Here is a 12,946-nt window from a genome sequence, read left to right on the forward strand (position 1 = left end):
TAGGGATTCTCGGGCTTCCTTCTTCATCTTCCCCACTCGTTCCACCCAGCCTTGTTAAGTGTAGGGGTGCCAACCACCAGATGAGGCCTGGAGTTCTCCTGGCACTACAACAGATTTCCAGACCTGGGTGTCCTTATGTTTTGTTACCAGGGGTCATTTCCTGCGGGAGCACACAGGAGCGGAGCTCCGGCAGTAAGGAGCCCAGGGGGCGGGCACATGCAACAAGCCATGCCCCCTGCTCCCAGCGGCCCACAGTCAGAGCAAGAAGCAGCCAGGTAAGCTGCAGAGCCCACCCCCCCAGCCCGCCTTCAGGTACAAGCTCTCCCTCCTCTGTGAGGGCAGAACTGCACTTCCCCCCCCAATAGCTAGCAATCCAAAACAGTCCAGTGGAGCCAGAAGGTGTTGCCTTCTGACACACTTCCGGTGATGTAAGAGGGTGTGGCATATGCAAATAAGTTATGCTAATAAGTTATGCTACTGAGCACCTTCACCTCTTTTTTTACGAAATGACCCCTGTTTGTTACCCACAATGCACTGCTCCCAAGGCTTTGGCCTCACACACACCCAAAACACCCCCTGCTATGTGAGTAGAGCTACCGACACGCAGGTGGGGCCGGGAGTTCTCCCAGAGTCACAACTGATCTCCGGAAGACAGAGAAATGGCAGCTTGGGAGGGCGGACTTTACGGTGTATCACAGAGTCGGGGAGAAACACAAGTCTTGGAGTGACATCGCATTGTCGTGGAGCTCCCTCCCCCTACCCAAACTCCACTCTTGTGAGGCACTGCCCCTCCCCCCCAGTCTCCAGGAATCCCCCCCCAAGTTGGAAGGGGCAGGCCTCCACGTGGCCCACCACCATCCGTAAAAGCACTATCCTGAACTTTAGAAGTTGTGCTCTTGTGCGGATCCTGGGGCGGGGAGGGACCTGACGTGATGGCTGGTCAGAACAGCTGCTTAGTGCTGGAAAAGGGTCTGAGGGATCCAAACCACAAAACCAGGTACCAAATCCTGGAAAGAAAAACTTTAGCGTGTGGTTCAGATTTAATCATAAAGTATGTTTTCTCACAGAACTAGAAGTCTCTGGTTATTAAACCACATATGAAGGAAGCAGGTCGGGGAGATGGAATGTATGATGTCCCATACTCGTTCCTGTAACTACAACCTGTGGCAGTGGTCTTCCATATGGTCTACTGGTGTCTCTCTTTTGTCTGTCAATGGCAACTCACCCCAGTGACCAAAGGGAATCTCCACATCTAGAGGGCATCCAATGAAGCTGATGGGCAGTAAATTCAGGATGGAACAAGGGAAATACTTCTTTACACAATAAGTGAGTAAAATGCAGGATTCACTGCCTGAGGCTGAAGTGACGGCCACAGGCACAGATGCTTTAGACGGTGATTAAGACAGATTCATGGACGGTAGATCTATCAGAGGCAATTAGCCACGGTGACTAAGGGGAACCTCCACGTTCCGAGGGAGTAAACCTCTGAACCTCAGCAGTAGAAGGCAGCATCAGGGGAAGGCCTCGGCCTTTATGCTCGCTTTCCTTGGCCTTCCTGGCAACTGGTTGGCCAGCGTGTAAAACACCACAATGGACGATCAGGGGTCCCCCAATGTGGTGCTCTTCTGGTGCCCACCAATCATTTTTGGGAAGTAAGTGTGGCCAAGGAGGGTTTGTGCCCAGCAAGGCTTCTGATTAACTATTGGAGATTGGATTGGCTGTACAAATATTTTTTAAATTTTGCTTTGGCATCAGCTGCCAGTACAAGGATCCATGTTCTGTTACTGAAGTTAAGTCGTAGCAGCCATTTTGTTATAGCCATTTTGATGCTGCACCCACCATGCCCTGTCAGAATTCCAAATGTGGCCGCAGGGTCAAAAAGGCTGGGGACCCGTGGACTAGATGAACCACCAATCTGATCTAGCAGGGCTTTCTTACCTCCTTATGTCTCTCTGCAAGCCTAGTGCATTTTTATCCTGTCTTCCCTCCAAAGAGCTCAGAGCCAGAGCCGTGCTATATGTTGCCACTTGTCAACCAATGCAATGTGTCACTTGACAGATGGTATTTGAGGTGGTAGGAGACGACACACTTCCCATTCCTTCTTCAATGGGTTTGAGCATCGTTGGACTCCACACCTCAGAGACTGCGATGGACTCCAGGGTCTGAACCTTCTGGTTTTCTTTCTGTTCATACCGGGACACTGGTGTGTGTGTGTGTGCACTGTGGTATCAAGTGGCTTCTGATTTATGGTGGAATTATTGGTCTCCAAAAGGCCCTCTCGTTAACAGACTTGCTCAGGTCTTGCAACCCAAGGGCCTTTGTGGCTTCCTTGACTGAGCTGATCCATCTCATGTTGGGTCTTCCTCATTTCTTGCTGCCTTCAACTTTTCCTAGCATGTTTGTCTTTTCTAGGGAATCTCGTCTTCCCATGATGTGACCAAAGTACCACAGCCTCAGTTTAGTCCTTTAAGCTTCTTGAGAGAGTTCAGACTTGATATGATCTAGAACCCGCTGACTCGTCTTTGTGGCTTCCCGTGGGTAGTGGGTAGGCTTTCCACACAGAAGACACTGCTCCCTCTTCATGAGGCTGTCTGAATACGGGAATATCCAACATTCACTTACAGGGATTGATCAATCTATCACCTACTGGTATCAGATCTTGACTAACTTTCCCATTTCTATCTGCATATGGGGGGGGGGGAATGAAAGAACCTATAAGTAAATAGGGTTCTTCATCACAATAGAACAACAAAGGCAAACTTCTCAAGAGCTTTTTGTGTCATCCTGCATATAAGCCACAGGAATGGTTGACTCTACCTGCCTTGTTAACAGTGGTGATGGCAAATGCCGTCAAGTGACAGTGGATTTATGGCAACTCCTCATGGGGTTTTCAAGGCAAGAGATGAACAGAGGGGGGTTGCCACTGCCTGCCTCTGCGTAGAAACCCTGGACTTCCTTGGCAGTCTCCCATCCAAGTACTCACCAGGACTGGTCCTGCTTAGCTTCTGAGATCTGACGAGATCGGGCCAGCCTGGGCCATCCAGGTCAGGGACCTTATTCACATTTATTATTAATCTTTGGATTTTATTTTTCAGCCTTTGCGGCAATGCTCCAAAGATGGTCTTTTCTCAAGGTCTCCTCCTTTTTCTTTTTTTTCTTTTTAATATGCAAAAACAGAATTCCAAAATTGGCCTCAACCCCAATTGGAAACCCGAATTGGAAATCTTATTCTGTGTTCCCCATGGAAGAAGGCTCGCACCGTTCCTTTCCCCAGTTTTTTGCATTTCTGAGAAAGTTGTTTCAGTGTTATTCTTATATTGAATGTGTTTTAATTACTGTGGCACTTGCTGTGCATTTGGAAGAGTAGCTGCAGTGTTTACAGCAGAGATCAAAAACGGAAGACTGCCTTTGGGGGGGGGGATCTAGTCCTGCATCTATACACGGATCAATGTCCAATTATAAGCCGAGAGCCAGGGTTGTAAAAGAGGAAAGGGGGTGGGGGAATCACATGTGGGGTATTTATTACTTGGAAAACAAGGCCCCAAGTGAGGTCACCCCTCAATGATGCAGACAACACATGATGAAGCAACACCCTAAATATTCTGCACAGCAAACTCGCATTCTTGACATGATCAAGCGAATGAAGCCAAGAGCGCACGTCTTGATGAATGTGGTACACAACTTAGGCTGTGCTGGAGGCAAAAGATCTCGTTCTAATTAATCACCAATTAATAGAAAGCTTAGAATGTATTTCTGCTTAATTATAAATATAGCTTCTCATTAAGAAGGACTTAATTAATCAATTTTTTTTAAAAAAAGAAACACATCCTCAGAGCTGTGAATCATTTCCCCACACAACAAGCCGAAATGACTAACCGAAATGTGAAAGCTGAAATGCAAAATAATCCGGCTGCGTTCCTCCTTCCTGCCTGGGAGAGACAACACGCAAAATGTACAACACACATGCACGCACACGCATAATGCACACACACACACATGCTTGCAGATGGCGCAGTTGTTCGAGCTGGCACCGTTAGAGGATGGTGGGGCTTCTTTGGAAATAAACAAGCCTTGCAATTCGCACAAACCCAATCAGACACAGACTATGATGGAAGAGGCAGGCTTCTTCTCCTGAATTGCCAGCCGCTGCACAGCCACACTCGGAGGGATCGATCAGCAGTAGATTTAAAAGGACAAAACTCTACCAGAACTAAGGTTGCCAACTTCCGGGGGGGGTGGTGGTGTAGATCTCCTGGGGTTACAGTGGGTCTCCGGACTACCGAGATCAGTTCCCCTGGGGAAAACGGCACCTCTGGAGGCGGGGCTCCATGGCATTATATCTCGATGAGGTCCCTCCTGTTCCCAAACCCCACCCTCCCCAGGCTCCATCTCTGGATTTCCAAGAATTCCCTGATGTGGAGTTGGCAACCGTAACCATGCTGGATCATACCAATGGTCCATTCCAGAACCTGTCTCCAGCACTGGCCGGTCAGATGCCACAAGGAATCCCATAAACGAAACCCGTAAACCCTGCTGACCGGCCCCCAGCCTCTGACAATGAGACTCTTCTGCCTCCAGACTCAGAGGTCCCATGGCACTGCAAAGGGACACAGCTGATGGCCTGGTTTTGCCAACCTCCAGGTGTTGCCTGGAGACCTCCCACTGTTACAACTGAGCCCCAGACAACAGTTCCCCTGGAGAAAATGGCTGCCCTGGAGGTTGGATGCAGTGGCATTATATACCAGTGACGTCCCTCCTCCACCCTCCGTCCCCTGAATCTCCAGGAATTTCCCAACCCAGAACTAGCAACCCTCGACAAGGACAGACCTGTGCTCCATAAATCCCCCCCACTCTATTTTTTAAATGGGGGTGGGTGGGTATTCTGTGTGCGCGTCTGTGTGCTTGTGTGCCTGGAAGCCATGGTGACTTCTGGCAACCCTTAGTGGGGTTAGGACATTTCAGAGAGGTGGACTGATATTACCTGTCTCTGCATCCTGACCCTGATATTCCTTGGAGGTCTCCCTTCCAAGTACTTGCCAGGGTCAGCCCTGCTTGGCTTCCGAGGTCTGACTTGCCTGGGCTATTCAGGTCCCCACCCCCCTTAAAAGCCATCTAAACCAGTGGGCATCATGACATCTTGTAGTAGTAGCAGCCAGATCGCTCCAGCAAATACATATGTGCAGCTGAGGGGCTGTGGCTTCCTAAAAGTATTTCTAGAACTCCCTAGAAGATGCTCAGGTACTTGCAATGGGCAGAGGACCCGTGGAGGACAGGCTTTGCAGACAGGCAGCAGGCCCAGCCCGTGGGATTGGCCTTCCTAAGCTGCAGGAGGCTGAATACATGTGGGCCTGGTGAATTTGCCGCACCGTGTGTATGCACCCTAGCATTAGCCCCAGAATGCATCTCTGCTGCATGCCAGAGTTTCATGGCAGAAGCTCAGAGGTCTTCTCAATGAGGAATGTTTTCCCAGAAGAGGCAGACGTCTCAGATGGTTACAACGAAACGTTACAGAACGCTCCCAGCCGGAATCTGTTCCGAGGACTGGAAGCCGCCCAGCAGCCATCCGCTCGAGATGTCATCACTGGATCATTAAGAGCCTACTCCTCATTATAATTTCTTGGAACCACTGATCTCAGCAGGCCTGACTGCCCCACTCCTCTGTGTTGGGATTGCGTCCTATGCCTGACATTAATAAGCAAGATCCCTCACGGAACTCTAAAAAGCCATCGGGCGGCCGTTCCTTAGGGGCTTTTTCCCAGTTCCAAAGGTGTCTCCTGCTCACTGTGTTATCATCAGTACTAAAAAAAATAGGAATGCATAAACCCACTGTCAGCTGTTCTCCATGGGCGTGTTCCCAAAGGTTAGCTTGGGTTTGATTAAACTTTTAATCACGATTCTGCTAGCATGGATAAAGGGTTTGAGTTATCTGTGCCCAGCCCAGATATTCAGGAAGGGTACATGTGATCCTTAAACTGCCACACTAACCATGCAAATCCACCACGATCCTGCCAGACACTAGAGCAAAATGGCCGTAAGCTAAACATTCTTACAAATCCCTTAAAATCCAAATATATAAACCAGAATGCAAAGAATTACAGGCTTGCCATTTGCCCACTCGCCTGGAGAAATTGAGGAGTGGGAGAAAAAAAAAGGCCAGAAAATGGCCTCCATAGTGATGCTGTAGGAATTTCCACTGATCTCTATGACCTTTAGGGGGGCTTCCTAAAGCATCACTCGGAAGTGATGTCACATCCTCCACAAACTCCACCCTTCCCAGGCAGTGACCTCAAAATCCACCAGCGTTTTCCAAGCTCCTGCTGGTGGCCCTACTTTCGGCATGCCTAATGGTCTTTGAACAGCAGACCCCTCCACTGTATCACAAATGATTTTCAAATACCTGTTCTCTTAAAAACCCAAAAATAATTAGCCGTTCGGCATGGGGAACCCTTTAAGAAACACACAAATTAAATCCCAAAGCCCTCTTGGGCATATGTGTGTCTTTGGATCGAACACATCATCTAATACTAGTGTTAAACAAATGCCGATAACCTTTGTTACTAAAACAGCATCGGCTTGGAAAACTTCTATAGGCAACCATGCATTCTATTTTACCTTTCTACTAAACAAAGTGTGTGTGCATGTGTACACACCAGAGAAAGAGACTGAACATGTCCCCCCCCCTCCCACAGGCCAGCTGGACGATTTACGGTTTTTTCCGATAGCATTATCAATGTGGCTCGTCCAGACTGATAAAAGTGCTGGAGCAGCGCTAATAGGTTTCTAATCATTACTTAAGCCTCAGACTTTGCGAGCCCAGGCTGCTGCACTCACCTTGTTCGAGTGGCTGGCTTTTCGTCGAAGTCGTTTTCATCTTGAGTGCCTCCCTCACGGACATATCGCAGCAGGAGCCTTTGTTAGTATCTTGGTCACTGTCGGCCTGATCACTGTCCCCGTGCCCGCTATCTCTCAAGCTGGCGCGTTCTGGGTCCTTGAACGTGGAGCTACTGAAATAGGCACCGGGAAAAGAAAGAGGGCGAGAGAGAAAGAGAGAGAGAGAGAGAGAGATGTGAAAGTTGTATGCACTTCCCCTCCGTTGGAATTGTAGTCTCTGGCAAAGCAATTTTGACAAGAATGCAAATTGGGAAGCCGAGAAAGTTATTTAATAGGCCTTACCTTTGAACAAACTGCTGCCTGCTGCCCATGTAATTGGGCTCTGCGGGAAAATTGTCAGTCTGTGAAAGAGAAGGAAAAAAAAATACATCGAGTTGTACACTGGACAAATCTCCTGCGGAGCAACAAGATTTCCTAGAGGAGGAACGATTAATAATTCAAAAAAATAAAAAAATAAAAATCCCCCCTCCCTTAATCTTCAAATTTGTACATTTTAATTAAATCGGAAAATGACGGTATGTAATTATGCACTCGGAACAATTAAGTGATCCTGGTCCACAAATTACCTGCTAAAACAAACAAGGAAGATTTACATAAGTGACAGGGAAATACGGTTTGCAATTAGCTACTTGGCAAACTGATGGTAAACTGATAGTTAGGCAAGTTCAGGGTGGCCCGGGAGGATTTGTAGGGATGTATCACTGGTGTTCTTAAAAGCTCTCGAGAAATTATTTCAGCATGCACTAAAACTTTTCCTGGGTTTACTTTATGTATACGAACTGGAAAATAAGATAATAAAAATGTGACAGCCCTAGTTTATGAGCTGTCGTGGTGGTTTTCTCCATGCAGGATTTGTTTTATTTATTAATTTATTTCTTCCTCCCCAGTGGGGATCCAAAGCAGCTGACGTGGCTCTCCTCTCCTCCACTTTATCCTCACAGCAAACCCCTGGGGTAGTTTAGGCTGAGAGTGTGTGGCTGGCCCAAGGTCGCCCAGGGAGCTTCCATGACACGAGTGGGCATTCGAACCCAGGCCTCCACTCCTCTTTAACAACTACATCGCACTGGCTCTCTCAAAACATTTAAAACAATTATCAGCGGCCTTTCTCCCTTGTGGACATGAAAGCGGATTACAGTATAACACATTATTTTCTTTAAAAAAACAAAAACAATGATAAAACCCACAGAAAGTCATAATTTAAAACTCCAATTAGAAACACCAATAATAAAAGCTATATTTAACCCAATCAAACCATCTTCAACTTCCTCCTAAAGATGGAAAGTGTGTGTGTGGGGGGGAGGCGCATCTCCTTGGGGAGCTTGTTCTGTAACTGTAACTGTGGGGCTGCTGTGGAAAAGGCCCCCCTCTCATGTGCCCACCAAGCGAGGGTCTTTGATTGATGGGACAGTCGGGAGGGCCTTCCACTTCGATCTTAATTCCCTGGCAGGAGTGCATGAGAGAAGATGGTCCTTCAGATACCCCAGTCCCAAGCCAGGTAGGGCTTTGGCAGCACGGGCAGTAGGGCTGCCAAGTCCCCTGGGGAGGCGAAGATTTGCCCGGCCGAAGGGCCCCCCACCCGCCGGTCCGGATCAGGCCGGCAGGTGGAACCCCGCCCTCAAAGTGCCCATTTCGGGCCGACGTGCCCAGCGCGATGACATCACCTGGAAGTGACGTCATCACATTGGGCACGTCGCCAGCCAACGCTCTAGCAATCAGCCTGAAAACTCTATACTACCATAGAATTTTCAGGCTGATTGCTAGAGCGTTGGCCTGCGACATGCCCAATGTGAGGATGTCACTTCCAGGTGACGTCATCTTGGTGCACGCATGCTTCACACGCATGTGAATCTCCCGGACCAGAAACAACTCTCCCCCACTGCACAACGTAAGTGACTTGCAGGCTTTGGTCACAGGAGCTCTCCCTTCCCGGGCCTTCCCACAGTCTGAAGGAACAGGGTCCAGCCACAAGTTTGCCATGCTGGAGCCAGAGGCACACACTGTTGGATTTGTGCAGAGCGAGAGAGCTAGGTCGGGGCTGGTTTTCATCCTGTGGTCGGTGGCGGACAGAATGCAAAATACAAAGAGAAATCCTTCTAACTCTCCCCCCTCCCCAAATAATAATAATAATTTGCTCTATCAGGACTTACCATTTTTGTTCAATTTAAATAAAATTTAGTGGCGGTTAGAAGACGTATCGCCCTGACCTGGATGGCCCAGGCTAGCCCAATCCTGTCAGGTCCTGGTTGCTAAGCGGGATTGGGCCTGGGTAGCACTTGGATGGGAGGCCACCGAGGCAGTTCAGTTTTGCTACAAAGCACCACTGTTCCTCTCTATCCCAGAACGTTCTACAGGGTCACCATAAGTCGGCCGTCCCTTGCCGGTACATTTCACCAGCAGAAGACATATGGCCTAACCAATCCCTATCAGAAAAGATAGTTTTCCTCATGAATATCACCCTCCGATGATGTGCGGCTACAGAAAATCCCTTAGCGTGTGCTTGGTATCACACAGTGGCCTCACCCACAGGAAGTAGCTCATTGGCTAGTGTATGTAGGGCTCTTTCATTTACTTAGAAAATGTCCATCCAGCAAACAGTAGCATGCATCCTACCATCCATGAATCCCCCGCTTCCCCGTCCTGTGACAGCCTACTCAATTCCCCTGACAATTTTCCCTGGGGTGGGTCAGTAGCATCTCAGAAACAGCACAGGGGGGCAAAGTGGGAGCCCACACTGGGAGAGGACAAATTGGCAGACTTCACTGCAAATGGAAATGCCATACTACTGGACAAACTGTGTCTGGATGAAAGCCAATAACTCTACAGAACCGACGGGGTACCAAGATTGGGTGCCAGGCCTCCCCCTATGGAGTTTCTGGCAATTCTTAGAGAGGCATGATGTCATGTTCAGCTTTTCACTGGAAGTGATGTAATGCCATCACGCTTATTCTTAGAGAGGCATGATGTCACGTTCAACTTTTCACTGGAAGGGATGTAATGCCATCACGCTTACAGTGCCCGCCTGTCTCTGCCTCACCCCCAGACTCCCACTAATACAAGACAAGACCTATGAAGACTCAGGGAGAGGGAAAATGTCTCCCCCCACTGTTATATATGCAGATATATGCAGGGATATCTTCAATAGGGAATCAATGCTATTTCCTAGAGAACATGACAACCAACATCTGAATCATAGAATCCTACACATAATATGCTTGGTGATGTCCAGCCTGTGTCTACCCTCAAAGAGACCTGCAAAAGAGTCAAGGGAAGACCTGGTGGCATTTAACTCTAGAAGGTTAATGTGTTTACTGGATTCCCCAAGTGGCCATCTACCACTGGTTGAGAAGCCGTCGCAGTACCCCCCCATCCCTCTAAAGACACATCGGTGCCCATCGGAATGTCCTGTAAGACGGTGCCGAAGGAAACTTCCCATAATAAGTTGTTTGTGGTTTTTTTGTCATTTAGCTACCACCAGGTGGATCTCAGCACTGATCAGGGAATGGATAATTTGAGCCACTGAGGGTCTGCATTGGTCACAAATCTATGAATTTGAAGTCTAGCTTGCTGGACCACTGCAGTGGTGGAGGACATCAGGCCCAATAACGTCCAAATCCACACTGTTTTTTGCAGTCTTACCTTCCAAAACTGTGCTACAAGAGCTTGGATTGCCCAAGCCCTTTGAACAGGAAGGTAGGCCCTATCTGAGTTAGAATATAAACAAGCCCCTATAAACTTGACCGAATGAGAGGGCTGCAAGCAGGATTCATCCCAGTTAATAACAAGACACAAGTCTTCCAGTGTGGAGATAGATAGGGAGAGATATCTCTGAAGAGATTCACAAGAAGGGGCAGCAAAGAGCCAGTAATTCAGGCATGGATAAATACAGCAACCTTGGAAGGTTAAACCAGCCATCACTTTGGCTACGCATTTCATGAAAACCCTGGGCGCCATGGCCAAACCAAAAGGGAAGACATTATATTCATAGCCAGAACCATTACAGCAACACCGAAGAAATATTTTATAATTGTCACGTGTGGCTATGTGAAAATATGCATCCTGAAGGTCAAGGACTGAAAACCACGTGCCGGGGTTGAGTAGAGGGAGTCCATCTGACAGGGACCGCATTCTGTATTTCCTAAGATGTTTTCTAAGGTGCCTCAAGTTCAGAATTGGTCTCATGTCCCCTCCCGTTCTTACCAATCAAAAAATATCTGGAGTAAAACCCCTCAGTCACCTCAGAGGGCCACAATTCCCACATGACCCCTTTTGAACACAGGTCAGATACCTCCTTGACCAACTCCTGGGGAGGAGATGAAAATTCTCTAGGGGGGGGGGCAAGGTAGCCAGGCTCTGATTTGAACTCTAAGAAATAATAAAATTTTATTACCGATGACACCCACTTATATTACTTGATAAACTCCCATTTAACAGAGAAAGGAGAAAGCCAGCTTCCCCCCCAAAAAAAAACACGTCAGAACCTAGTCATGCCAACTTCCGGTTGATGGCGGCGCGTTAGCAGACTCACCTCCCAGACCTCCCGGGGGTGAAGCTGCGCTCTGGCCAAAGGAGGGGGTGTGCAGGTTCGTCACCCCCCCAGGGACCCAGCTGAAGGGGCCCTGGCCAGGGGACTTTTGAGAGGTCGCCTCTTCGCCGGTGCAATGCCGGGGAATTGAGGTGCCTCTCCGTCCCAAAGGTTCTTCGTGCCGTGAGGCCGAATGGACACAAATGACGCCGACCGGGGCAAGCGCAGGAGGTCGAACGGCAGAAATGATCATTAAAAGAGGTCTGAGGACCAACTATGAACGTGAGTCTAATGTAAGCGGCGGTTAAAGAGAAAAGAATGCTCCCTACCCCATTCTGTAAAACGGAAAGTGAGACGGGGGGGGACACCTCCCAACCGCATGAACTGTTGAGCGAATTGAGGGGGGGGGGGTGGAAGAGAAAGCGTGCAAAACTGTTAAGAAATACTCACCAAGGCGAATTCGAGCGTTTGGGCGCATATTCAGAGAACTTTAAAATACTTGTTAAAGTAAACAATTGATAAAGATGGTGGGGAAGAGGACGGAGAAAGAGAAACTTCTGAAATTGAAACTAACGGAGAGTCCTAAACCGGAAGGAACCAACGAGCTGGAAAAGACTTTGGCAGAATCCATGCACCCTCTACTGGGCCAGATGAAAAACATCAAGGAGCAGATGTCAACAATGACTCAGTGTATCATCACACAGCAAACACAGATAAACGAGACTCTTAAAATGATGAATGAAACAGCTGTGAAGGTGAAAAAAATGGACGCCACTGCACAAAAGGTGAAAAAGAAAGTTCAAAAGCTGGAAAAGAAGCAAGTTTCTATGGAAGATCAGCTGTTACAACTACAAATGGAAAAGGCTAATATGATCCTTCGCTTCCAGGGCATGCCAGAGACCAAGGGAGAGAATCTTAAGGAACTAATGAAATATTGGCCCCAGTGACAGATATGAAGGTGGAATGTCTGTTAAACGATATGGATGTGGCCTATAGGTCATATTCTGGATATATAAAGAAAAATAATCTGCCTGGGGAAATTGTGGTTAGATTCTCGAAGAGGCATGTGAGGGATGCAATCCTGAAAGCAGTATCTGGAGCACCCCTGAAAGTGGGGGAGAATACCATCAGAACATTGAAAGATATTCCATTTGAGATAAGACAAATCCGAGGATTTTGGCTGAGCGGTGGCGTCTGATGCTACAGAGGAAGCATGGGCCCGCTTCGAAGGCTTGTCGGAAGGTTTTTCACTGTGGCCAGGGATTTCTCCCACAAGGCCTCTTTTAATCTGGAGGTTCTGTCATGTGCAAGTAGGCAGCAGCAGAACAGTTGGGCATATTATGTCCCTCACTCAAGCAAAAAGGGCAGTCATCATGTTGGTCGTTTTCCACCATTTTTAAGCTGTACTGGCAGCAAGTCTTAAACAGGGCCATACCGTCAGCTGAATAGATCGCTTGAAGAAAAGAGAAAACTCACAGAGCTGGAAGTCAATGTGTCTCTCCCCATGGCAGTGAAGACAGAGACTGAGGGAGG

At 48.2% G+C, this 12,946-nt stretch overlaps 1 protein-coding gene across 1 annotated transcript in view; it reads right to left on the reverse strand.

Annotated features, from left to right (window-relative positions):
• PCDH17 (protocadherin 17) overlaps nucleotides 1–12,946 on the reverse strand; it is a 256,247-nt gene that overhangs the window by 143,452 nt on the left and 99,849 nt on the right. The window contains exons 3-4 of the mRNA XM_015408292.1: nucleotides 7,174–7,232; nucleotides 6,832–7,004 (exon numbers count right to left, since the gene is read on the reverse strand). Coding sequence (XP_015263778.1) covers nucleotides 6,832–7,004; nucleotides 7,174–7,232 — 232 coding nt within the window. The remainder of the gene's footprint in view (nucleotides 1–6,831; nucleotides 7,005–7,173; nucleotides 7,233–12,946) is intronic.

This window comes from Gekko japonicus, unplaced genomic scaffold (assembly GCF_001447785.1).
Source record: "Gekko japonicus isolate JY-2015 unplaced genomic scaffold, Gekko_japonicus_V1.1 scaffold295, whole genome shotgun sequence".
Lineage (NCBI taxonomy): Eukaryota > Metazoa > Chordata > Lepidosauria > Squamata > Gekkonidae > Gekko > Gekko japonicus.